This window comes from Limulus polyphemus, unplaced genomic scaffold, assembly GCF_000517525.1.
Source record: "Limulus polyphemus unplaced genomic scaffold, Limulus_polyphemus-2.1.2 Scaffold544, whole genome shotgun sequence".
NCBI classification, from domain to species: domain Eukaryota; kingdom Metazoa; phylum Arthropoda; class Merostomata; order Xiphosura; family Limulidae; genus Limulus; species Limulus polyphemus.
In genome coordinates, this window is record NW_013666154.1 from 152,379 (window position 1) to 179,710 (window position 27,332).

The following is a 27,332-nucleotide window of genomic DNA, read 5'->3' on the forward strand; positions in this document are numbered from 1 at the left end:
GGTGTGACGGGGATTCGAACCCGCGACCCTCAGATTGTGAGCCGAGCGCCCTAACCACCTGGCCATGCCGGGTTCTCCTCTTGACCCCCCCCCCAAAAAAACAACATACACCAAAACTGGAAACAAAGTTGACGTTTATTACATTTAACCGAATAATCACCAATAGAACTTTCAACTTTCAATGCCTAGCCCCGGCTTCTCAAAACCCCTACCTTCCACAGAAATCCATTTCTCAAGCCATGCCTGTTATTAACCCCTGTCGTTCTCCGATATTATGACCTTTCTTTAATACGGATTGTAATTCTTTATCTTTGACAACTTCTAAATTCCTGTACATATAAGATTGTGAAAGATATCTTTAAAAACACTATTACTACAGTTACAAGGTAAATTGTCAAATTTTACTTGATTAAATTCTTAAATGAATTTTTTGTAGTTTTTGTTGCTGGGAACACGTTTTTTTTTATAACTAAACCAATTACTGACTGTAACTTTCAGGACGGCGTTAGTTGCCACAAAGATTAGGGCTTAAATGCCTGACTCCAACATTACTGGGTAGCCAAATACCCGTGCATCCTTAGTCTTTACAATAGTCCAGCTGCATAGTTTCCATTGCAAATGTCTCCATCGTAAGGCTGTTATGTTTAAAGCAAACCGTTTCTCCCTGCTGTTTTTCATAACCCATCGAGTGCATAAGGATGGTGGTTCCCACCACTCAATGGTCCGATCACACAGAAATCCATATGGCACTGCATCAAGTGACTTGACTGGTATGTCTTGGTAAGGAATATCATGAATACCACTTTCATTCTTTATCTGCTTAAGGTATGCAATGGCTGTACAGATATGCCATAGAAGCAACTTGTGTACATAGGACTTACTTTTCCAGATAGAGATCCTTCTTTATTCATGTTGTGTACTGTGCCTGGGACACACACTGATTGTTTGCGTCAAGGATTTTATGTTCATGGATTCTTACCTCTTACAAGATGCTGCACTTAACACAGCTGGGGTACAACTTGCTGCATGTCTTTTTCTGGAATATCCTGGTGTCCAACGTTGATCCATACTTCTTTCTTTTGCAATGCTACGAAGTACAAGGAATATTCCACCTTTAAAATTCTCCAATCTGAAGACATCTTTATGAACTGAGAGCATATTTTGCATCGTAAAAGGCCATCAGATGAACTTCCCAAAAGTAATCAGTTTTCTGTTGCATCACACTATCTACAAAATGTAGTTCTTATACATTGTGTTCCACCATGACGATATTGATAATATTTGTCACGTGACTTGCTAATTTGCATATTCTAAATCGCTATAATATAATGTACACAACTGTGACATGCTTTTCCCAAGAACAAGGGTCTATAAGAGGAATTCTGCTCACTCTTCGAATATCTTCGCTTACATGTATTATGTGAACTTTATCTAAAAAATGCAAAAAGCTACAAAAATTACAAGAAAATCGCTTTTAGTCTTGTCTGTAACTCAAGTCATATTTCACATTCAACCTTGTTTTTGTATGACTAGTTAGAAGTGCCATATGAGATTGGTTGCTGAATACTATATAGCTTTAGGAAATTATCTATGGAAATTAGTCTTGTGAGTTGGTGTTACTTGTGTCTCGAGAACCACATTACGCTAGTACAAGGGTAACTGCATGACACAGGTATTACAAGGTTAATACATGTAAGCCGTTCTGACTGTCATGCTGAGTCCAGATACAATACATCTTACTTGAAATTGGGCTGAACATTTATGAATAAGATGTTCCCTTTCACTACAGACTTGCACGTCATAGTTCATCCTCATATAGTGTTTTTGCGTGTGTGGTTCCTTCTATTTTAGCTGGTATAAACCCCAGTATTAGTGATCACATTTTTAAAGCAGCTGTGGAAAATATAAAGTCATCTGATTCGACCTTTTTTTGTGCCAGATCTTCAAACTGTACAATCGGTTAAGTTAGATTGTTTCACAAGTTCAAGCATATATTGTACAACAGCAGAATCAGCATGTTTGGTATGAAAACAAACCAATAACAGTTGCATAGAGCACCGATAGTTCTCCCAATACTTTATAAAAATAATTTGCAATCTAACAAAATACCACAACCAGTGCTTTCCAGTCTTATGTGACCATTTATTGTTTCTACCACCCAATATAATTCTACAACAATCTTTAAAATATTAGGTCCCTCTATAAGCTGTTGGTTACACCCATTTTTCAGAAAGAATGACACCTGAGTTTACAATCCAATTTATGAAGGAAAGCCAATGCATCCATAAATCTTCTATCTACAACAGGAGGAGTGGCAAAGCTTGTATCATTTCTATCAACTTCACTTTCATCTGGAGAGGGGTAATCAGACACACAACATGTGAAATATTAGAACTGATGATGAAATTGGGTACAAGTGACACCTTCTTCATCAGGAATTCTTTTATTCTCATTTTTCACGTATTTTCTACATTCATCATTAGATGGCTCTGATCAGTGCCTTTTTCTCTTTAGGTCCATGCTTCATATCATATCCCACATCTGCATTCCTTCACCATAACTAACAATGTCTTGCTCACATTACTCCAGTTAGTCTTATAAACCACTTGGGAAGCAATGTGGCAAATAATCATTGACTTCCTAGTTACAAAAGTGTTTCAATTTCACTGGATAATGTAAATTTTACTGGTTCTACTGAGTACATCACAGTTTCATTCGTTGATATGAAGGGTTTACATTAATGTAGATTTGTTCAATGGTTACATTCTGTATACTGTACATTTACATTGAAATAGAAAAGACTTAAATATTTCAAAGTATAAAAAACATAAATGGTTAATGACACTTTAGCATAAACAATAGTTTTTATGTCAAGATAGCTCACATCGTTTTTTAAACAATATCAACTCTTAGTATTTGTCACATCTCTTAATGATAAACAGCAAATTTAATCACGCTCTTTAAACATGATGCAAAATTGGAAAAATGACCTTCAACTAACCAAAACTGCCTAAGTGTGTGTATACATTTGTTTGTTGTTAAGTGCATAGCTACACAATGGGTTATGTGTTGTGTCCACAATGAGTATCAAAACCTGGTTTTTTAGTGGTGTGAGCCATAAGACTTACTGATAAGCAACCAATACACATAAAAAAATCTTTGCAACAATAGACAAGTTTATTTCTGCAAGTATGCCCTTTTGGTATTCCAATTACATGAAAAAAAACAACTTTTATTTACAAAACATTTGTTTTGGATATCACCTGTTGGCAAAATTTCTACCCTTTTAAATTTTTGTCCTTAAAAATTATCCCTGTAGCAGCGTTGTAGTTTCTTGACTACTCTTTGGCCTTATTATAAAGATAAACTAAAATCTGTTGAAATATATGAAAGTTACTTAGAACTGTTTGCATAACACACAATGTTCAGATAATGCCTTCTAAAATCCTAACATGACATATTTATAGTGTGTGTGTACATGTGTTTGTTACTTTAAAGTTTTAGAAATCCCACATTGTGATGGTGTGCTAAATATTTATGTATATTTTGTACAAGGTATTTTTTTCGTTCAGGTTATTCCACTTCCCACATCTCAACATTTTAATTCTTGGGAAAGGCCAAATATGGGCCTACACATCATCTTTTGTCCGACTGGAGTTGTTTAAAAGGGGCTACACTAGAGACTTTAACACAAGCTTTGGTATCTTTGGATCGATTGGATGTAGTTCATCTTATCCAGCACACGTACAAGAGAGTTTATCCACCTCTTCAGCCAGGTTGTATGGTGTGAAAACAATATCTAAAACAAGTATATTTTTTATAACTTCCAAATTTGAAGGTAAATGTCAACAGATCCAATCTCTGTTAACTGTTTGAGATAGGCTCAGTCTTGTAATGAAATACTCACTTTGTTTGTTTACACTTTTGGAATCTTGGAGATGAAACTGTAACACTATCAAGAATCTTGAAAGTAGTTACTTAAACAAATGTCATGTGTCAAAATAACTTAGAAATTGAGACAGTCAACTCTGCTCACAGTGAAAGTATTATATATATTTCCAAGACTTCATTTTGAAAAACTTGCGTTACTTGTGTGCTCAAGTATTTCATTACAACTAACATTGTACAGTATTAGTAGTTAATAAGTAATGATCAATATATTTTTGTTATTGCATGTTAGCTAGGCAATTCAGTATGATGACTGCATCTATGAACTAGTTTTATCCATTATAGTCATTAACCCCTCCTCAGTCTTTAATATTAATAACAAAAACTTCACTATAAGTTTGAAACTTTGTCAGTGTGTATTTAATTAGTTTTACCCATATTCTAAAAAATGAGTATGTAAGGCACTACACAACTATTTCTTTATCGTAGATTATTACTAGAATGTGCTGGGTATACAAGTGTAATTAAATTAATTATATTCTCATGCAATATTATATTCCAATGTAACTATTACAATAATGAATACATTGCAATATCATATGATAAATTCAGAAATTACTTTAACCAGACACCAAAATTTTAAACACAATTATTGTTAAAACAACTACGTGGTAGATATTTTTCAGCACAAAAAAAAAGAGAGACCTGTTTTATGTATGCACGCAACACTGGCAAACTTAGTGATTTGTTATGCCACCATAACATTTAAAATATGCAAAGTATGACACTATTGTAAATAATGTTATATATTGTAATATTTGGTGTTACTTTTGGAATAAAACTTGAAGTTTATGAACAATCACATTTGTTTTCAGTTGTGCATAACTTTTTAAAATAAATATTTACACACACACACAGTCACTCATGGTCATTGTTTGATGTAATAATTTACAGGTTTTTCTAAGAGCTTTGTCCTTATGTAACAAATATCTGGGTCAAAAGACAGAAAAATATTTTTTTTTATTTGTGTAAACTGTTTTACTATCAAAAAATAAAAAAAAACACAGACACAATATTCAAATGCCAAAATACTTTACTGAACAATTTCATCAACCTAAAAAGTTTAACAAGGCCAAAGACTGAATTTAGTAAAATACTTGTAACTACCTTAATCACCAAACCTATGGTAAGTTATGTATGGAGAAGTGGGGGCATGACCATATTGTAATCTGTGTGTTATCATTTCATTTTCAATTGGTGCATTTCTGTCATATGCCCCCTTCCTCCCCCTCTTTTTAATATGAATTCATATCACAACAAAAAGAAAAGAAAAAAAAATCTAATTTCAATGTAAGTACACATTTATTGACTGTTTAAGATACCATGAAAACCATTATTTTCACACAAGTTTATTCTGATGTCTGAGCTTACAATTTATAAGGACTAGTCACCAATCACTTGTGATTTTCTTATTCTGCCACACTGTATTCAGTAGGATCATGAAGCCGATATCCCAAATTACAATGTACATTTTTTATTTCAATCACAATCTGTGGACCAAAAAGAAACTTATTACAACAGTGGTCTGTGAAGCACCTTTCTCCTTTTCAATTTTTTGAGTTGATACCAATTAAACTAAAAGTTCTATCCCACAAAAGAAATGAAAAGCAGTAGCATATCATTATGGTACATATTTAGTATCTTTAAAAGCAAAACTGCCCATCATATATTTTTAATGAGATTTACATATTAAGATCCACAAAATACAGAATGAAGTAACCACTAAAAGTCCATAAACTTCAATTTTTGTGGTGTTTGTAAATTAAGCTGTGACTTTACAATTGCAATATAATTATATGTAGTTAATTAGTATTTGTTTTAACACTAATACTGTATTCAGCTATAACAAAGAATGTACAGTAGCTGATGATTCCACTTGGGAGTAAATCATTCTATTGTCAGTTCCTAAAATAAAGCCTCATATTGTGCTCAATTTGGGCACACAAATTTACATTCATATTTCTCCTGCACACACAGGTCTAATCATCTAAACACTCTCATTTCCAAACTACACAAAATTTATCACTGGAGTAAGGTAATATTTATATTCTACTAACTAACATCTACACCTCAATTAAATGGTATGGACATCTTGCAATGCAATTATATATATTTATATTTATCTATCTGTCTATATATATATATGCAGATGATAGACAAGTTATGGGAGCCCTTCAAATAACCAACATTGATCTAAATTTAAATTTCACCAATCCAATGCTATTTTTTATAGTGCACTTTTTTCTCACATTTGATAAATTAACGCTCCATTCAAAATCTTAACAAACTGGTGTAAAAGCACTTCTGGCAGGAGTCTTGAGTATACCCATCAAAAAAAAAATATATATACTGTGAATACAGAGTTACACTGATGAATTAACATTCAAATGTTTTAGTTTCTGTATGTCTTATTAATAATGTTTCATAAAACAAAAATAAATATGACACACACATTAATAACTGTATACAAACATACCTACCACCTATTCAGTAGATGATTCTGATAAAGGCTTGAATGAACAACTTACCGTTGTTATACAGTGTGATCAATTTCACTGTTAAAAAAAGTTGAAGATTCAGGTCATAAGCTGATGTATTTGTCATTTTGAGAGTTTTTATAATTTCAGATTTAAATATTTACAGAAATGAATAGTTTATCAAGGCAAAAAGGAAACTTTTTTTTTTCCATTTCCAATACTTAAACATCATATAAGAAATCACCAATTGAGGGATTAGCAAGTTAAAAGATTTTATACTTTATTCAAAACATTTTCATATTGTTAATTGGCAAAAAAGACAAAGAACACTCATCATATTCCAAATAAATCAGACATACACTTCATCAAAAATGAAATACACATTAATAGTAATCAACAGCTTAATTATTTTAGTATTCAAAACCAAACAACAGAAATAAGAACAATCTGGGACATTTCCTCTACATAAATTTTTCTTACCTCACAAGTGTGAAGTTATGACTAATAATAAAATGATAATGAATCATTTTTAAATTGTCAATTTTTTTTTCACATAGTCAACAAGCCACCTCCTCACCTACAATATGATGAGAACAGATGATTATGATGATGAGTTTTTGGCAATGATATGACACATAAGCCAAGACACAGACTACAAATTCAAACAAGAGGTTAATAATCACATATAGCTTCTGTGCTGATTAGTGTAAACTTTCTTTTGAGGTGAGTATCACAATAGATTTTCACCTTTGAGAACAATAAGTGACTGAATAAACAAAGACAAGCAATTCCCATACTCAGCCAACCTGTCTCCTGGGTGAAAACGGTATTTAGCTTGAGGACATCTTGCTCACTGATTGCTCTTTGGATACAAGATTATATAATGTATAAGATAATTACAGACAAAAAAACAGGAACAAGAGTTTTCTTGGCCATCACTATCTTTTAATAGGTAGAAATATTTCATGAACAATTATGTGCAAATAGCTGTTTGGATATTAAACTGCACACAGAAGAAGTCTTGGGAAGTAAGCTAACAGCAAGATAAAAAATAACGGAAGCAACCAAGCTGAAAATAACTCAACTGGTTATAATAAGGGTGGGAAGAATTGACTATAGTACCACTTTGTTATTATGTAAAGCACCATACTCAAGTCTTTTTTTTTTTCAACAGCATATGACAATGTTTGTTGGTGTGAATTTTATACTGAACTCACCTTGCACCATTTAAACATCAAGAGGTATTTGAAGCCAAACAAACAAACATCTGGTGTGTCTTGAAAGACTCCCAAATACAGCCAGCTCAATAAAACAAACACAGAATAAATCTTAGGCAGCTAGAAACAGAAGGTGTGCCTGACTGGTAGAGAAAAGTTGTGTCATTATGACAATAACTCGGCTGTATAAATATTGTGTATGTATGTGTGTATGGTGTGTGTAGAGTAACTGCTTTTCAAGTGTTTCATCCAAACAGCCTTGAAAATACATAGCAACATACCATCAAAACTGCTTAACAAACTTTTTAAGCATGTTCTTTGTCAACAATCATTCATCTGCAGCTACTCTCTCTCTCCAATCTCTTAATAGCTGTCATGCTCGACACATTTTACTTGCCCAATTTGCTAACATGTTCCTCTCTTTTCTCTTCACGAGGAGATCTTGGAGAAATTCGATGTGAGCGTTCTTTTTCCAAAGTTCCTGATCCATTATTTCCTGTTTTACGTTCATTATCTTTAAAGTTGCCTAACTGTTCAGCAGTCTTCGGTTTAGTAAAGTCTTTTTGGACAGGCTCTGGAAAGAAATGTTTTAACTATTAGATAAGTTCTGAAGTAATTTATGGTCACTCACATTTACTACAGTTGCTGTTTTATTTAGCTTTCATATCCTAGTTAGTCAAAAATTAGTTCAAAACTGAGTATGCTTCTTTACATTTTGACAAATGGTCTAAAACATACTTGAGTAAAATGTATCTCATGTTCTGTCTGAAACATTCATATACAGAATTGTTTTGATGTACAGTAGTATGCAAATTCATTAGCACACCTCATGTTTTGGTTTTGATTTATTGTGTCTATGCACAATGTAGTTTAATATATTGGAAAATGATTTCTCAATTTATCCATGACTTTAATACATAAAACATTTAATTAATTTAAAACTTGAAGAGAAAATCAATTCTTTAAAATTTGTTCAAGGTGTCTAATCTAAATATAAAGTGGTGAAACACTGTCACACTTGATTGCCTTTAGTTTCTAATTATCACTAAAACAAATAGGCAAAGCTGGGCTATTAGTGGTATTTGCTAACTGATAAATTGATGGCCCCATTAAGTGATTAGTACAGTGTTCCTTGAACTATGATACATACACAAAAATTGGGCAGCAGGTGCTGCAGCCAGTTGCCTTTCCTCTAGTCAGCAGTTCTAAAAGAAAAGAAAAATATGTTGATTGTGGGTGCTGCTGCCAGCCAATTGCCTTCTCTCTAGTCTTGTTTGTTTGTTTTGAATTTTGCGCAAAGCTACACGAGGGCTATCTGCGCTAGCCGTCCCTAATTTAGCAGTGTAAGACTAGAGGGAAGGCAGCTAGTCATCACCACCCACCGCCAACTCTTGGGCTACTCTTTTTACCAACGAATAGTGGGATTGACCGTCACATTATAACGCCCCCACGGCTGAAAGGGCGAGCATGTTCGGTGTGACGGGGATTCGAACCCGCGACCCTTAGATTGCGAGTCGAGTGCCTTAACCACCTGGCCATGCCGGGCCAACTCTCTCTAGTCAGCAGTTCAAAAGTAGTTGACATTTTCTGCAGCTTTTCCATAACAAAAACAGGGCAAGCAAGTTTGATGGCAATGGGAATTGAAACTGAGGCCTTTAAGTCACAATTTTAATAAGCATATATATATATATGTTTGCCCAAGAGTCAATGAGAGGTTGCAGAAGGAATGCTTTGTGCAAAGTGACAAGCATGCAGAAGGCTCTGCGGTGACTTTGGGTACAATAACTGCCCTATGGAAAGAAGCTTATTGTGCATAGAACGAAAGTTTGGAAGATGAAATGGCTACCACAAAGTCCACACCTTAACACCGCAGAACAAATCTGGGATTTGCTGGATTGCGTACTTGACAAAAGTATGAACTGTAATAAAGAAAGCCTCTGCATACAGCCTCATAAAATTAGAATCAAATTACATTAATGACTTAGATAAAAAAGACAAAGACACAATGCCACAAAGATTGCAAATTGTTAATGATGCCAAAGGTGGCCACACTAAATATTAGCAGTAAAGAAATTTGGAGACATTAGTTGGGTGCTAATTTTGTAATAGTTTCCTATGAGATTAATTGTAATAATTACAAGTTAATTTATATAGCAAATGAATGACTACCTTATGCATTAACCCTATGTGTATGGGTAGGTCTAAATTTGCATGTCATGACCTGTTTACAGTTACATTAAAAATTTAATTAAACAACTTTGTTATCAATGTAGTTAATAATTCAAATTTTAATATTATAAGTTTCTAATTTCTTGATTTCAAAGAAAACCTTCAAATACATCCTCAATCTTCACTTCTTTTTAATTACATGACATTTCTTTTCTCCCAACTGCCCATCTTATATTTTCTTTCTTTCTACCCCTATATGACCTCCACAGTGCTGAAATATAATGTAAATTTATAGCCTCCAATCTACTAATTTTACTAAAGTATAAACCAAAAAGTCAAACCCATATGCCACGCCCTTCCTATCACATCCTGTTTTTCAAATAATGTCAATAATTCTCTTTGACATTTGTTATTGGATTATTTATAACCAACAGAAAGAGAAGATTTTAATTTAATGACTTTCCTTGTTCTGACAAAATATTATGAATTACTTGGCCTCCAATTCCATTACTGCTTTCACTAAGATCACTTTGACCAGATAATGGAATTATTTTAACTTATAGGTTAGTTTGTTTGTTATGAATTTCACTCAAAGCTACATGAGGGCTGCACTAGCAATCCATAATTTAGCAGTGGAGGACTAGAGGGAAGGCAGCTAGTCATCACCACCCACTGACAACTTTTGAGGTACTCTTTTACCAATGAATAGTGGAATTGACCATCACATTATAATACCCCTAAGGCTGAAAGGGCAACCATGTTTGGTGGGACGAGGATTTGAACCCGCAACTCACAGATTGCAAGTCAAGCACCCTAATCACCTGGCCATGCCAGGCCTTATTGGTTAGTTAAAAAGACAGTTAAATTATAATAGTTTCAGGACATGAAACATTTTTTTTGTATGTTAATATTTGGTGCTATAAACTGATATTTGAAATAAATAAAAATTACATAAAGTACAACCAACAACCCTATAAAAAAGTAGGGTTAACTTTTGTCAAGACTTCAAGAGCAAAAAACTTTAAAAAGTACAAGACTACATGTAACTACATTTCTCATTTTTATGTATATGTTTTAGTTACTGTAATAAAAGTAAATAAAATGTAAAAATAAAAAAATTATTAGATTAGATACAATTTAAGTGAAAAGAAAATTAAATGAAAAAAAATACTTGTATTAGCATGCACACATCATGAGTGCAGCATGACTGTAATCTGACTGAGCATGCAAGTCTTTTCCTGTACTATAAGTGCAGTTGTAAAGCAATATATCTATTTAACCAGGAGATTTTAAAGGTATCAGCTTTGGCTGTAATTGTCTGTTACAATGTGCAGTCATTCTAGGAAAAAAAGAAACAAACAGTAATTTAGATATATTTCAATTTTTTTGTTACGTGGTAGTACAAGGTCAGTCAAATAGACTAACCCCACATACAGTGTCAATGTAGACAAAATATAAAGGTTAGTTGGAAAAATTTTGATATTCATTTATTAGGTTCAAGAGATTATGCAAATAAAATATGAAAACTGTAAGTTGAAAAAAAATCTTCTATTCTTAACACAGAAATTACCTTGCACTCAGACTGACTCAGTAAAGACTTTGTAAATTCACAAGAAAAGTTTTAGTAAAAATATTTAATTAAAAAACCTGATTTATTTGTGTATAGAAGACTTAATGTTTACTGAAAATTTTTAAATAAAAAAACGTTTCAGTAAAAATATTTAATTAAAAGCCTGATTTGTACATTAGTGGTGTCAAAAACCCTAAAATTCAACTGACTAAAGTTTTTCTTATACAACTTCAATGCTACTAAAGTTAACAATTTATAAACATATACTCTAAAAGTTGAGATAATTTTCTTTCTCACAAACTAGTTGCTGAATAACTCCCTTTTTAACTTTGACTTTGATTGTGAAATTTCTAAACGTTTAATTTTTACACCAGAACTCTTGCTTGCCTGTGTGCCTTCAATTAAACTAACTATCATAATTTTGTATTTTTTACATGCTACATAATTCTATTGGTTCTCCCAATTGTTAATTTTTCAATGTCATTTTCACTTTACCAAAATCCCAGCTTGTAATATGAAATCATTTGGTCTTGCAGTGGATTTCCCACAGCTACAAGCTTAGAGATTTAGATAATTTCTAAAAGTATTATAGATGGAACTTTTATAAGGTTATATTAAGATTAATACTACCTATTTATATTAGTTTTAATTGTATGTAAAATACATCATTGCACAATTTATTTCAACAAAATTAAATAAGATGCATGCATGAGTGTACTGCATAATTCCTAGGTATACAGCTAATCAATGTCGTTAATTATAAAAAAAATATATATATATATAATTCAAACTGAAAAATGCTAATTGGAATCATAAAGTATATGCTTCATATATAGTTTCTTTTATGGGATATCAACTTTTGTGATTACAAATGCAGACAGCCTGCAGAGTATCGCTATGCTGGGAAGAGTAAAAGCAAGCTAGCACCAAATTACAAACTTAGCTCAGTATTCAACGTTACACTGCAGAAGCAGTAGCAGCAGCAAAAAGAAAACAAACAACCTTTATTTCTAAAAAAAAATAAAAATTCACTATACAATTTAAGTCTAGTAACACGTAAACATAATAAATAAACTTAGTTGCATAAAATTATCTGTGCTAAACTGAGAAAATCTAGCATGACATGTACCATACTGAGTAGGATATAGATCATAGTTTGAACTGTATAAGGCAAGGTACATAGCTACCTGTTTGACAATGGTCGTTATTTCAGCTTCACTAAGCAGCAAGTGTAATATTACTGGCTTTACCTTGTTCATTACCTCATAGGTAAGCTGTGTACTATTTAAATATTTGTTCTAAATCATTCAGGATGTGGGTATAATTTGTTTTATTGGTCAGAATATGTAACATTACCCTTTCCACATTATTCAAAATATGAAGATTATTTCAGAATTATTGGGAAAGATGTATAACACACTTATTCTACTTTCCTTTAAAGGATGCGAGTAAACATGTACATTTCTGGGCAATGGAGTAACACTACTTAGTTCACGTTTTTCATGACATTAGAACTGATAAAGCTTTGCTGTATGTGTTTTACATCTTGCTATTTGTGCTTTACAGGGCAGCAGGCATAACAGTACATGTTCTACATCTCATTACTTGTGCTTTAAATGATATAGCACAGGATGTGTAACAATACCTGTTAAACAACCTGAGCATTACTTGTGCTATCCTAAGCAAAAGTAACAGCATTACCTACAATATACTGGCTAGCAAGGGATTTAACATGGCATGACTTAAAGTATGTTCTACATGGATAAAATTCAAAGAAACTTGTGTAAATATTTAAAATATATTAAAATACTCAACGATCAATGTTGTACAATACACAATTAAAATTTTATTTGAAAAACCGATCAACAGTTGCAAAAAAGGCATATCAAATGTTTCAACATCATCCTCAGGAGTGTGAAAAATAAATGCTGTGACTACCAGTTTACATATTTAAAAAAGGTCATGCCATCTACTTACTTTCAAATTTTCTAACCCTTCATCCTTATTTAAGTTCAAGTTGTTTTTACTGTGCTTCATTATTTCTGTGGTTTCTTTGACATTTCTAGCCATTATATTTTTCGGTTGAGCCAAAATAACAGTGTTCTTTCCCCACTGGATAACATAACCAGTATAACTTGTATGTTCAGCTAGTGCAGAAGTTTTAACATTTCTCTTATGTTCATTTACTCTAAATTTTAAATTTCCTCTAGTTTGACCAATATAAACATCCCCACATTCACATTCAATTTTATAAATACCCGTTTTCTCCATTAGATTGATTCCATCTTTAGTTTTATTTAGTATTTATTTAGTTTATTAAAAAATATGCGAGACTTATAATGTTTACTGAAAAACTGCCAAATTTTGTGAAGATAGACACACTATATCAACAGTTAGTAGTACCAAATCTACAAAGATTTTGAACAAATACAAAGATGTCATGTAGTCGGTTAAATTGACCGAGGCCATGTTGAGATAGTTAATATATTTTACATTCTACAGATAACTGTATCAGTATTACATGTACATATATATATGTAATTTGTTGAATATATATATTTTGAGAGCAGAAGAATTTTTATTAATTGAAATAATATACACAATTACTTTGGGCAGGAGCCTGGTGTTTACTTGAGGCACCATCCACATGACGCTGTTGCCTTGCCGCTGCTTCTTGTCGTTCCTTTTCTTTTATTTCAAGAGCTAATTTTTCTACTGATTCCTTAGCTCGTTGTGCAACTTCAGAGTAAGTTAGTTTTCGTCCCTTTTCTTCAGAAATAATCTATTTTCATTAAAGGACAGAAAAATATTGAGTTTAAAAGGATTTTGATTATTCAGAAGCAACTTAATGATGATATAAAGGACATTCTAAATATTTTTTAAATTCCATAAAAATGATGAATATTAATCTCATTACGCAGACTATTTTACTTACAGATATATTTGAAAAAATTGCAATATAAAACTAGAAACAGAATACCTTCATACATTCTTTGTAAATGACAGAGCTGATGACACATCATTTTGCTGATGAACAGTTATACAAAGAGCCATTAGCCCATTAACATTAAGAGATATACACACAATAATAAAGAAAGGCCCAAATACAGTATTGTAGAATTGACATATAAATTCCTTTCCCTGCTTTCTCTATTTGTATGCTGAAATTGAAAGAAGAATGAAAAACGTTCTCTTTTTACAACTGAAACCTCCTTGAAACCACATTCGTTTATCCTGTTTTGGTAAATATCAGTGTTCAGAAGAAGTACCAACTTGAATTTTTCAATAAAATAGACATGCTCATAAATTTCAGAAAAGCTATATAAATAAATGCTTAATGCATAATTTCTTCTAAACCTATAAACTGGAGCTGGACTCTTAGTGGAATGTGATAAACAATTAATCATTAGACTCATTAAGTGATTACATTCACCTACTCAATTATTCAGTCAGGAAACTAATAATTGGAATAATCAAAAATAGTAATAATCAGACACACTAACTTTGATTAGTTGATTCTTTTCACAAGTCATGACAACAAACAACTATGCTGAGCATCTCTGAAGTAATCTAAAACAGTAATGATTGGAAACACTAATTTCATTTACTTGTTTTTATGAAAATAATCGATGTATCTGTAACTTAGAGTAACTGATCATTTTAAATGACACTGATTCTCATAGTTAATTGCCAACCTCTAGTCATAACATATAATTATTGTACATTCATACATACATATAACACATCCACATATATGTAGTTCATTTCTTCTTAACTCTCAGCACGAGTTTGTGAACACAAATTGTCCTTGATATTTTCCATACTATAACTTCCAATAAGTATCTTCATTAAATTTCAAGCTTTCAGCAATCATTAAATCATTTGTAGACAAAAATTCGGAAATTTTAATGAAGTATTTTCATCAAATATTTCTCTATGAATATATGGAGTCAAAGTGTAGTATGCTCCAAGTGCAAGGTGATTTTCATGTTGAGATTAAAAATATTTTTCTTCATCTGAAAATTCTCAAATTTTATTTGAATAATCTCTTAAACCTCCTAAGTAAATTTCAAATGCTTTTTCTTCAGTAAAACTGTATATTTTATCTTATCAATTTGACCAACCTCATAATCACCTAAGAAAAATAAAATTTAACTAAATCTGAGGTTAACATTTTCTTAAACTGAAAATGTATTTCTCATAGATACTTACACTCATTGGTACAAATCTTTCCTTAGCACTAGACTTGATACTCCCACTTACCTCATGTATATTAACGTCAGATATCTGCATACTAACATGCAAATGATTATGCAGCAACACTCTACCAATAGGTGTAGAACATTACCTCTATCATAACTAGCTCCCTCTTAAAGCTTGTAGCTGTTAACCATTTCAAAATTGGTCAGGTCATACAAATCACACTGAAATTGGGGAGGACGGGTAAGAAATGTTAGAAGAGGTAAGTATCTATCAGAATTACATTTTCAGCTTAAGAAAATGTTAACTTCCAACATGATATCTTACCTTAATGAAGATGAACCCCCTTCAGGAAGCTTCCAAAGGTAAACCACGGGATATGAGAAGGAGCCAAAGACAACACACCCGTGGGAGACCACACCACTTTTGAGCCAGGAGTACTCTTCACCCATTAGTAATGTGTTGCCAAAGGGCAAAAACAAAGGAACGACCCCAAGAAAAGTTACAGAAATAATGGGACCCCTCAGTGTAGAGTGGCTATGGCATGACAGACCGTAAAGAGGAGTTCAATTTCAATCAACATCTGGAATTGTACAACAGTTACGTGGTAGGAAGAGTATCCACTACATTTTACCTCAAGAACAGGTACTGGCAGGAAAGATGAGCTTCCATACCAAGAACCCACCTCCAACACAACCAAAACCAGATCCACCAAAAACCGACATCCGGTGGATGGTAGGAAGGTTGACGGCCCAAGAGGGTGTTCATCTCCAATTCAAAAACTGCCAGCAATGGTAATGTTTTGTCCGGTATGCAGTAGGAGGTGGATATCTGACCTTAAATCTGCAGGAATTCGCGTGTTTCAGTTACAACCAACACCAGATCCACCAGAAACTGACATCCAACAGACTGTAGGAAGAGGGACATTAAAATGGGATGCACCTCCAGTCCAAAGTCAGGTGGCATTGAGAATTTAATACACATTCCATGGTAAGAGGTAGATAGCCATCAAAACAAATGTGAGGACTTATGTGGCTAGTACATCTCCAACCAACACCAGATCCAGGGTGGGAAGGATGGGAGGAATAAAACTATATGGATAAGGCTAATTACTGGAAAACACAAGCAAATTTGGTAAACTGAAACTTGGCAAATAATGCCATCCTACAGCCTGCAACAAAAGAAACCAAAGCCCCCTGCCAAACAGGAACGTTATGTGAGGAAGAGTAAAATGGGAAGGATGATAACCCCTTCAGAGACCAACAGCAGTATGTGTACCATTTACTTTGGTAAACTGCCATGGAGGAAGGATGAACAGGACAGAAAACGAAGGAAGCTACACATTGCAAAAATTGGGCTTTTCTGGTATGGCACGGGACAAAAGCCATGTGTGAAAACAGAGTGTGGGTGTGGACAGATGGTGCATGCCAAAGGTGGGGCTGATGGAGGAGTGTTGGAAATAAAGGAAGATGAAAGGGAGGTGACACCAAAAGACAGAGACCTCTAATGCAGTAGAAGGAGGAGAGGATGAGACACTGCATACATGAGGAGGTAAGAAGCAGCCAGTCACCCATATAATAGTGGAAACAAAGGCCCCTGGAGTGAAGTATGCGGGCAAAAGCCTGGACCATGCAACAGAACACACAGGGAGCTGAGGCAAGTCCAACCGGAAGTGCCAAAACCTGAGAAACACATCCATGATGAACAAAGAGAAGATACTGTCTAGATACAGGGGAAATGGGGATATGAAGATATGCATCTGACACATTGACCTTCGTCATCCACAAACCCAATGAAGAGCTAAGTACGACTGAATGGTGAACTTGGGAACGACTATGAAGAGGTTCAGAGACAATAAATGATTGACTGATCACAAACTTCCATCTTTTTTGGGAACAACAAACAGAGAAGAATAAAATCCCGGATGAGATGAATCTTCTTGTTCAATGGCACCCTTGTGAAGTAAGTCCCGAACATCCTCAGAGAGACGTTGGCCAGAAACAGGATCCCAAGGAGGAGGGAAAGAAAGAAGACTGAGAGACGACGGGAAAGATGAATGGAAATGGAGGACTAGATCTTTGGAAATGACTTTCAGAATCCATAGATTGACTGCAAAGGACCTCCAAACATGGGCAAATTGAAGGAGTCTGGTCCCCACCAGCCCTGACCGTATATATACACAGCAAGCATCAGACACCTGAGAAGTCTGAACACTGACGCTGGATACCCCAAAACTGAAATCTGACAGTATATCTATAAAGAGCATCAGACACTTGAGAGGTCAGAACTAGCAAGAGGCTAGAAGTGGGGGTGTGAGACACTGTAACGGGAATAGGTTGGTAAAATAAACAAGAGGCCAAGGAGGAGAGGGAGGTATGCTGATGGGCTGACTCAACCCTCATCTCCAACGAGTTGGGGATACCCCCAAACACCTCTTGATGCAAAAAAAGATATAGGTGTCATGTACAAGTCATGCAATGAAGTGGAAGATAAACAAACTCTAGAGAAAATGATGTCACAACCTAGAAAATCTCAACAGCAGAATAGCCACATCTGTAATGCCAGGGATGAACAGGAAAAGTATGCCGTGGTAGCAAAAAGAAGACTCCGAGTATCATCTGAAAACCCCAGGGGAACAATGAACAGCCTCAGACAAAAGGTGAAGGGTGGAAAGAGTAAGACAAATACAGGAAAACTGTGGTTAGGAAAAAGTAATAAAAGTATTGAGGTCCGATCCCCACAAAGGGATAAACTATTCTAAATGCCACGAGTCCAAATAAAGGAACAATGATATGCGAAACCATGATCATCCATAGTATGTGGGGGTTGAAGCATACTGACCTCGAACTTAATTGCTCCCTAAAATGACTCGCATGAACCCCAATATCTGGGGGAGGAGGAAACACTAAATAATGGCCTAAAGGTTTGTCTCCAAGAAAGGCAGGGGTGGAACCATATGAAACAGGAGATAAAGACAGAACATTACATAACTGATTCATCAATTCCACCAAATGACATGAGAGGCATAATCAGGAGGAGAAAAAAAAGCTGTCTAAATCCTCTTCTTCCCAATCACTTAAACCCTGAGCAGGTATCATTGGACAATCATTAGTTTGTTCTCATTGATGCATGAAATTGGTCAACTGTCGACAAATCAGAGCCATCACTTCATGGGCTAATAATCGTGGATCCAAACCTGTGGATGTGGTCAGTAATTACACTGCAGCAGAAACAGCAGTTGTGGTCATGACCACCTGAAACTACGAGTGCATAACTCTTGAAATTCAAAGTGAAGAAAAGATAAATACAATAATTCATAAGTTTCCATGAAAGAGAATGAAAATGGTAAATAACAATGTAACTGTAAGTGAAATAGAAAAATTAAGAAAGTAAAAACTTATGGAAAGGTTAACCAAACTGCGAGCAAAAATGTCTATTCAATAAGACTGCCAATCAAGAAGTGGTTAACAGCTGCAAGATTAGAGAGGATACTAGTTATGATTGAGGTAGTATTGCATTCGTATTGGTGGAGGGTTGATGAATAATAATTTGCATGTTAGTATGCAGATATGTTAACATAGGTGAGGGTAAGTGGGAGTAGCAAGGCTAGTGGCGAGTGAAAAGTTTCCCTGATATAAGAAAGTACAAGTCAAGAAAGCTTTTTGTTATTGGAGGTAAGATATTATATTGGAATTTCCCTTTTTCTTTCTAGAATGACTTCAAACTGTAACATAAAACAACATTTATTTATTATAAATAACATTAAACACATAACAGTACATCTGTTTATATTTAAATATTTTTGTTTTATTGCCCTTTGAACCATGTCTAAGTAGTATTCTCCCCACACAAGTTGTAAATCACTTGGCAAACGTGTAGCTCATGTCACCCAATTGACTTACATAATGAACAGGCTAGTTGCTAGTGAGCATACCTCACAAATATTTATCATTATTATTATTATTCTATATTTTACCTAATCTAACTAAAAAGTTTCTAATGTTTACATTTTAGTTAGTTATATAATAATAAAGAACACACATGAAAAACAAGAAATAGATTACTTAACCGTTTTTTTTTTGCTGTTGATTGTCGATGAAACTTAACCCTACCTTTTTTATACTAATGATACTACTGCAATAAATAATTTTTTTATTTATTTAAATAATGCACCAAAGAACTCAAAATAATAACATATAAAAAACAAACAATGTACAATAACTATCACAATTTTTGTGGTTTTCTAACTATACAACAAGAGCCATTAAAAATTCAGCTACACTCTTCGATATGTTTTCTGTGGAAATAAAATTTGAACTGTAAGGGAAATATACAATTCTCTGTATAAAAAAGAAGAAAACATATGTCATTTGGTAGATTAAAACCCTGGCTTTCTATTTGTTATAAAAATATAGTACTATATATCAGAGAGAACTACTGGTGATTTGTGAAAAAAAGGATATAACAGGTGGGTACGGCAAGAGGGGTTTGATTCTATGTAACCAAATAGGATGGAAAGTTATAAAAACTAAGTATTTGCCTGTCCATTGAGAACATTATAATGAGTAATTTATGTTAAATTTCATACTTCTGGGAGGGGTGGGAAATAAATTAGAGAAGCAGGGATACCCTGGGAGCAAATGTCTCAATTATCATACTTGGGTAATTTAAAATTTTTAAAAAATATTACCTTATAAAATTAAGAACTTAAAACTTATATAATATTAAAAAAGTTGGATTAATAGCTAAGTTTTGATGTCAGGTATATTTGTATACCATGATAATAAAGTCCTTTAAATAATTATTGAATGTAACTCACTGAAACCTAGTGACATGCACAGAAAAAGATGCCCATATTGAAAGTGTCAAGTTATATAGTTTTTGAAAAGAAGTTAGTCAACATAGTTACCTTCCCTGTTTGTCAGTGACCTACTAATCTTAATAAAAATAACAGGAAAATTGTGTATGGAGTTTGACTATTGTAACAAAACTATTATCATCAAATTTTGCTTGAATCTGATGAACTTTGAAGCTTAATGCTCATAAGATGCATCCGAAAGACATTATTACAATAACTTGGAACAAATTAATCCAAGAAACTGTATTTTATTTCTTGTAAAACACTGTAAACAAAACTCTGGCAACAACAATACTTTCAAAATCAAACCTGTCCCTTTTTAAAATATGCATACTTTTGGAAAAACAAAATAAACTATGTTGCCAGAACTGGCATGAGGCATTTAAGAGCTAATGGCGCAGAATGTCTATAAACATGGTCTGGTTGTATTTCCCAAGATTTGTTTTACAGGTATGGCTAAAATGGTTCAATTTTAGGGCACCTAGCTTCCCACATCAAAAGTTAGCTTAAAGAACTAAAACCCTCAAATAAAAAAAGTCCAGGTGAACCCCCACCCCCCCAAAGAATTAAAACCCCTTACGAACTATTTGATATACCCACTGAGATGCTTAACAACAACAAGAATTCTAACAGTAAAATCTGTAAAAAGCTCTTGGTTTTAAACTTTTGATTTGATACTGTAGGATTGAGTATGATTTCTTTCCAAAAAAGAAAAACATTTTTTTGAATGCACTTTATTTTCTCAAGATTTTTAAAAGTCAAAATCCCCAAATATACAAGTTAATAATTTCTTAACAAACATACATTCATTGATTAACATTTTACAAAATTCAGTTTATAGTCTTATTTTCACATATTCACACAAAGCTACTCAAGGGTTATTTGCACTAGCCATCCCTAACTTTGAACTGATAGACTAGAGGAATGGCAGCTAGTCAAAAGCGCTCATTGTAGAAGTTGACTGCGACCCATATAATGTACCCACAGTCCTAATGTACACAGTATGATCATTTCTTTTTTGCAGTAACCGGATGCAAACAATAGACTCTAAAACCTATAATACGTGCTAACCACTGACCCATGCTTGGTCCTCAGTGCAGTCATGCTCTCCTGAAGAACTAACAAAATGATGCATTAAGAAAATAAAATATATTAAGTTGTTTTGGGGAGAAAAGTGATTTAATTATTTGTACAATGCTTACAACCTTTCAGTATTTATTAGTTTTGAGTTAAAAGTAAAATTCTATACAAAAACACAACTTAACCTTAACTCGAAAAATAGTTTTTTTTTTCTGTTTTAAAAAAAAAGGTTAAACCTTCCTAAATTATTATGACTTTGATGATCATGTGTCATAATAACTATTACAAAGTTTAAGATTGTTTTTATTGACATCTTTAAAAAGAGTATAACATTTTTTGAACAGAATTGTGTTGATTATATTTTGAGGGCACTTTCCTTGATTCTTCTGATTTGAAGAGGTATAAAAATTTTACAAAATCTTGTATTAATTCCCAAACAAGATATTTGCTATTCTACTTTTACATTCCTATAAAAACTATAGAGTCTTTCTTGTTCAAAGTTATACAATGTTTATGCACTTACAGTAACTTCAATATTTCCATTGACCAGAGAGCTTGTACTTTCCTGCTGTGAGAATCCCAACTGTTTGGACATTGGAACTGACTGATTAGTTATAGGTGGTAGGTTTGTGGTCTTTGTGGGAGCTAAAGAAACAACAGTAGGCAAAGGCGAGGAACATGTAGTTGGAGCTGAGCTAGTAAGGCTACCAGTGAGGTTTGGGGACACTGTATGAACACTGCTCATCACACTCACAGTAACAGTTCTGTTTGTATTAATACTACTATGAATAACAATTGACTGAGGTTTGGTTTCTGTCTCAGCATGAATACTGAGTGCATCTGGAGTTGCCTGCTTTGGCTCAGGGTGTGGAGAACACGCACCTTCAGCTAAACTGTCACGGCTAAGTGGCCTTTCGTTTCTAGGAAACACAGAAATAAACAAGAATTATTAACAATCAACAAAACACTTCACTAAATTTTTCTAAATGTATGCTTAAATGTTAGGTACTACTACATTCACCAGCTGCAAATTACATTAATTTATTTATCACTGATGTATAAAAAATACTTTAATGGTATCAAAATCACTTCCTTTAAGTGAGTAAGTATAAGTACAATTGTGAAACATAATGCCTAATCTAGCTATTCTAGAATTGCCAATATTCATTTTAACAATTCTTATTCAACATGAAATGAAGCTATAACTACCATGACTTTGCTCTAAAGCACTTCTCATAAAGTTCACAGTCTGGCAATCTTTTCCTTTTTTTTTAATTCAATTTTTGCAACATGTACAAAATAAAGAAGGTAACTTCTGTGTACAACTTTCAAATGATTAGATTGAAATGAGGTGTAGTTAGTAATAAATAAACTTAATAGTGTTAAATTGTGTATTATAATTATTGTATAGGGAATGTGATGAATTTGTTATTATATATTTATTTTAATATCAACGTTGTTTATATTAAGTTCAAGTTTAAGAATATACATAGCTTATAGTGTTAAATATGTATTGCAAAACTCCCGCCTATTCTCCAAAGTTGTAGAAGATTCTTCAGAGTAAGAATCAACAATATGTGTGTGTACACTTAAATTTGTATTGTTACGTAATCTGAATTTTCTAGAAAGCCTCCACACGGCTATAAATATAACCAACGTGATGTGCCAAAAATAGAGCATCTATTATTAGTTTGCTACATTCAGTGTGCTATAAACTTTGGAAACTATAACTGTGATTGTTATAATACTTATCAATTGGAAAACTTCAGATATTTGACCAGGAACCTTTACAAAGTTTGAACATTACAAATCATTTAACTTCAGTGGATTCTCATTGGACGTCAGTATTTTACGAAAACATTATATAACTTCATCATTGAAAACTTGGCTTGTGTGGTTGATAAATAACGAAGGACAAAGCTAGCTATCTCCCAGTTAACTGAATTATATCTATGTCAACTCGCTCATCATGAACCCTCGATAAGATATCGAAGAAGTTCCAGACTACACGGAAGACTTTATATTGCTTTTAAGTTTGTGAAACTTTTGTTTATAAATCATTGTTTGTAATAACTGTTGTTGTAAATTATATTGTTGTGTGTATATTAAAATGTATTTGTATTAAAAAAGAAAACTGTGTGTATCAATCTTGTTGGCAAGTATCATAAACTGACTATATATCGGCATTTACTTAACCACTAAATCTAAAGTACAATTTAACTACTGAGTTTAAATTTGTCATTTAACTCAGTTTCAGACCATTTGAAATTCTAATACATAACAGAAGTAACAAATATAACACTCCATTTGGGATATGTTCAAACAGTCCAATATATTGAGATATTAAATATCATATTTCACCATTCTATAACTAATAAAGTTAAGCTGTACTCAACTGTTTCTAAATTTCAAGGTGTAATACATCAATTTAGCACCTCCCTGGTAAACCAGATAAATAAAAATCATAAACATGCACTAATCCTCTTGCTTAGGTAAAAGTTACTGTCTACAACAATTTTTCATAAATCTTATGCCTACTTCATCCTATTTTTGAATTAGCTCCCTTGAGCTAGTATGACTTCAGGAGTTCTATCTTTTGTATATACGATTTAGAATAACAGTTGAAGTAGGTAATCTAAAGTTTGCAGGATACCTCATTAAGACTCTGGTTTGATTTGAATTTGTGGTAATTCATTATTCTTGATTTTGTTTTTGTATTGTGCAGACATATTTTTGGAAGTCTCTTCCTCACCTCAGTAGCTAGGCACAGATATATAATGAACTAGAAGACAACCATTGAGTCAGAAACCTACAGACATAATTTCTATTTAAATAAATAAAGATTTTGTTTATTTGTATGCTTGTGTACATATATTTTCTTTGATGCCCATATTCATTTCTGGAACCTGTATTTTGAGATACTTGTACTATCTTATGGATACCAGTGTAACTGAGTACCATAGAATCACCTTGAACATACACAACTTGGAGTTGGTATATGTTTCACATATGGTGCCCCCCCCCCCAATTTTCTAAATCCTGCACTGTGATCTTTTCCTCTAACGTAACACTAGCAGCCAATGAGGAGGATTACAGAGTAAAGACACTAGAAGATATAAACTTGCATCTTTGTAACTGATTAAATTAGCTTTCAACCTTTTCATGAAACATACTTTCTGCAGGCACTAATATAAAAAAAACAACCACAAAATATCTGAAACATATTAACTGCAAAGAATAATTTAAGTGTGATCTTTTTAGATACATTTCACTATTTCATTTGGAGCAATGCAACACTCTGTTTTAGCTTAAAATAAACTTTTTATTTTTTAATTTCCATATTTATAAATTTAGAGTTCATAATCTTTCTATAAAAACCTTTTACTTGATTCCAGCTCTTTCAAATTCCAAAGTACTTACAACAGTATATGATGGAAGACGGTAAAAATAAAATCAATAATTTCTCTTTGTAAACATTTGTTCAGTAGCCAATTTCTGTTCAAAATTTTGTTTCATTTCAATTTTGAATATTTTTATTAATATACTATAACTAAATTATATAGCGGACTACATTATTTGTCAAATTAATTAGTAAGAAAACTATTAGTCTTGCACCACCTTCTTAGAAGTTATCAATGGAGATTTGATTATTGTAAATTGGGTTTCAAAACTTAGCATACAATTATATTTTTGTAATACTTCTTTTTTAATTTCTTTTTTAAAAGTAACAACTGAATATTGGATTACTTCCATTCGAGTAAAGAATTAATTCACTCAAGATATTAAATTAAAAGCCCAAGTATCATGATAAAAGATTTGGCAAGAATTTCTATTACCGAAATACAATAATATTAATATGTTTTAAATAGTATTAAAAAGCAAGATGACAGAACATCATAGATAAGACTGTTGTTCTTTCAATTTTTTTTCATCTTACACTTCTCAACAAATTCTATCTCAAGTATAATATTATTCTTGTTGAATGAAATAAAAACTCAAAAGATCATGAAACACCATCTCAAGGTTAATAACATAAGATCATTACATGACAGGAGAAGCTGGTGGAGTTAGTATCGCTTGACTTAGATCTCCATTTGCTAAGCTGTGACTATCTTCTATAACAGCAGATGTCTGGTCAATTACTCCCTCTACCTGGATTCTGTTGTCACCACTGGAGAGCTTCGATGTACCTTTAACTACATCTGAAAGTCGACTTTCAAACAAATCAGAATCAGAAACAGCAGAATCCTGAAAGTTTTAAAAACATAAATTTACTAACCAAGTAAAGTCTGTTAAAAACATGTCTGTAATGATGTATACAAAGTATATACACATAACAACTATGATGAACATAAAATGCCATCTATTTGCTGTCAAAAGTTTTCAACTTACCATAAAATAGCCTCAACAAGAATTAACTTTCTTTAGTGTTTCCCTAACTGTTAACATTTTCAGGTTAAGATAGCCATTTACTATTTTTTTTTTTTTTTACAAAATTTGAAGAACACCTGGGAAGTTTATTCAGTATATATCTTCAACTGCAGCATTTATTATTATTTTTTTTATAAGTGTTAAAAAAGTATTCTCCTTACAGTAAATAAACAATAGGAATAGATTTATAAAAACAGTACAGCTTTTAGACATCTCTAATATTAAATGAAAAATGGTGAGCTTATAAATTTTCTCTCAAGTATTAGTTAATTAACTAATTCAGTTACAATTAAATGTCTCACTATAGGCATGGTCAATCTAATCTAAATCCTTACCCCAAATAACTTTTTATAACTTTAACGTTTTTGTTTCTTCAAAAAAAATTTCCAAGCTTTTAGTAAGCATTACAAATGTTTTATAGACAAAAAACCAGAATATTTAATGAAGTACTTTTGATAAAAATTTCTCCATGAATATATGTAGTCAAAGTGTTGACTATTCTAAGTGCAAAATGATTTTCATGTTAAGATTAAAAATACTTTTCTTCATCTGAAAATTATCAAATTTCATTTGCATAATCTCTAAAACCTCCTAAATAAATATCAAACGTTTTTTTTTCTTCAGTGAAACATTATATTTTAGCTCTCTCTACCCTAACTCTACACAGGGTTGACCAAACTGACCAACCTTGTAACCACCATAACCAAATACTGTTTATTTCTAGAATTAAAATTAGACTTTTTTTTATCCTAAACAGCTTAAAACTAGTAACAGGATACATCTGTTTCTACTTAAATTTTAATGTCTTATTGCCTTTTGAACCCTGTCTAACTAATAATCCTGCCACATAAAGTGTAAATTACTTGGCAAATGTGTAGCTCATGTTATCCTATCGAATTATGTAACACGAGTTACTGGCGTACTGCTTGCAAACATACATCATGAAAACTTTTTATTATTATTATTTATCTTACCTAATCTAACGCAATTTTTAAATTTTAATTTCTTTTATGATAATATATATAAAGAATATACATGAAAAACAAAGAATATAATATTTACCTGGGTCGTCTTCTTTTTGCTGTTAACTGATGATGAAACTTAACCCTACTTTTTTTTTTATTAATGGTACTACTACACTAAATATTTTTTTATGTAAATAATGCACCTAAGGACAAAAAATAACAACACATAAAAAAAAAACAGACAATATCCTCTAACTTTCATAATTTTTCTGGCTTTCTAACTAATCTATAAGATCCATTAAAAATTCAGCTAAGTTCGCCAATGTGTTTCCTATGAGAATAAAGTTTGAATTGGTAAGTGAAATAGACAATTCACTGTAAAAAAAAATAATTAAGTATAATATGTCATTTGATATA

The 27,332-nt window shown here is 32.7% G+C and overlaps 2 protein-coding genes across 6 annotated transcripts in view; one reads left to right on the forward strand and one right to left on the reverse strand.

Moving 5' to 3' along the window:
* The window catches only part of LOC106458998 (tumor necrosis factor receptor superfamily member 16-like), a 46,890-nt gene extending 42,319 nt beyond the window's left edge, over positions 1–4,571 (forward strand). For all 3 annotated transcript variants that reach the window (XM_022385375.1, XM_022385374.1, XM_022385376.1), the window contains one exon: positions 3,573–4,571. In XM_022385375.1, coding sequence (XP_022241083.1) covers positions 3,573–3,604 — 32 coding nt within the window. In that variant the 3' untranslated portion in view covers positions 3,605–4,571. The remainder of the gene's footprint in view (positions 1–3,572) is intronic.
* Positions 4,572–4,963: 392 nt separating this feature from the next.
* LOC106459000 (la-related protein 4-like) overlaps positions 4,964–27,332 on the reverse strand; it is a 105,053-nt gene continuing 82,684 nt past the window's right edge. For all 3 annotated transcript variants that reach the window (XM_013918565.2, XM_022385371.1, XM_022385373.1), the window contains 4 exons: positions 25,565–25,767; positions 22,043–22,439; positions 13,989–14,163; positions 4,964–8,216 (listed from right to left, as the gene is read on the reverse strand). In XM_013918565.2, coding sequence (XP_013774019.1) covers positions 8,032–8,216; positions 13,989–14,163; positions 22,043–22,439; positions 25,565–25,767 — 960 coding nt within the window. In that variant the 3' untranslated portion in view covers positions 4,964–8,031. The remainder of the gene's footprint in view (positions 8,217–13,988; positions 14,164–22,042; positions 22,440–25,564; positions 25,768–27,332) is intronic.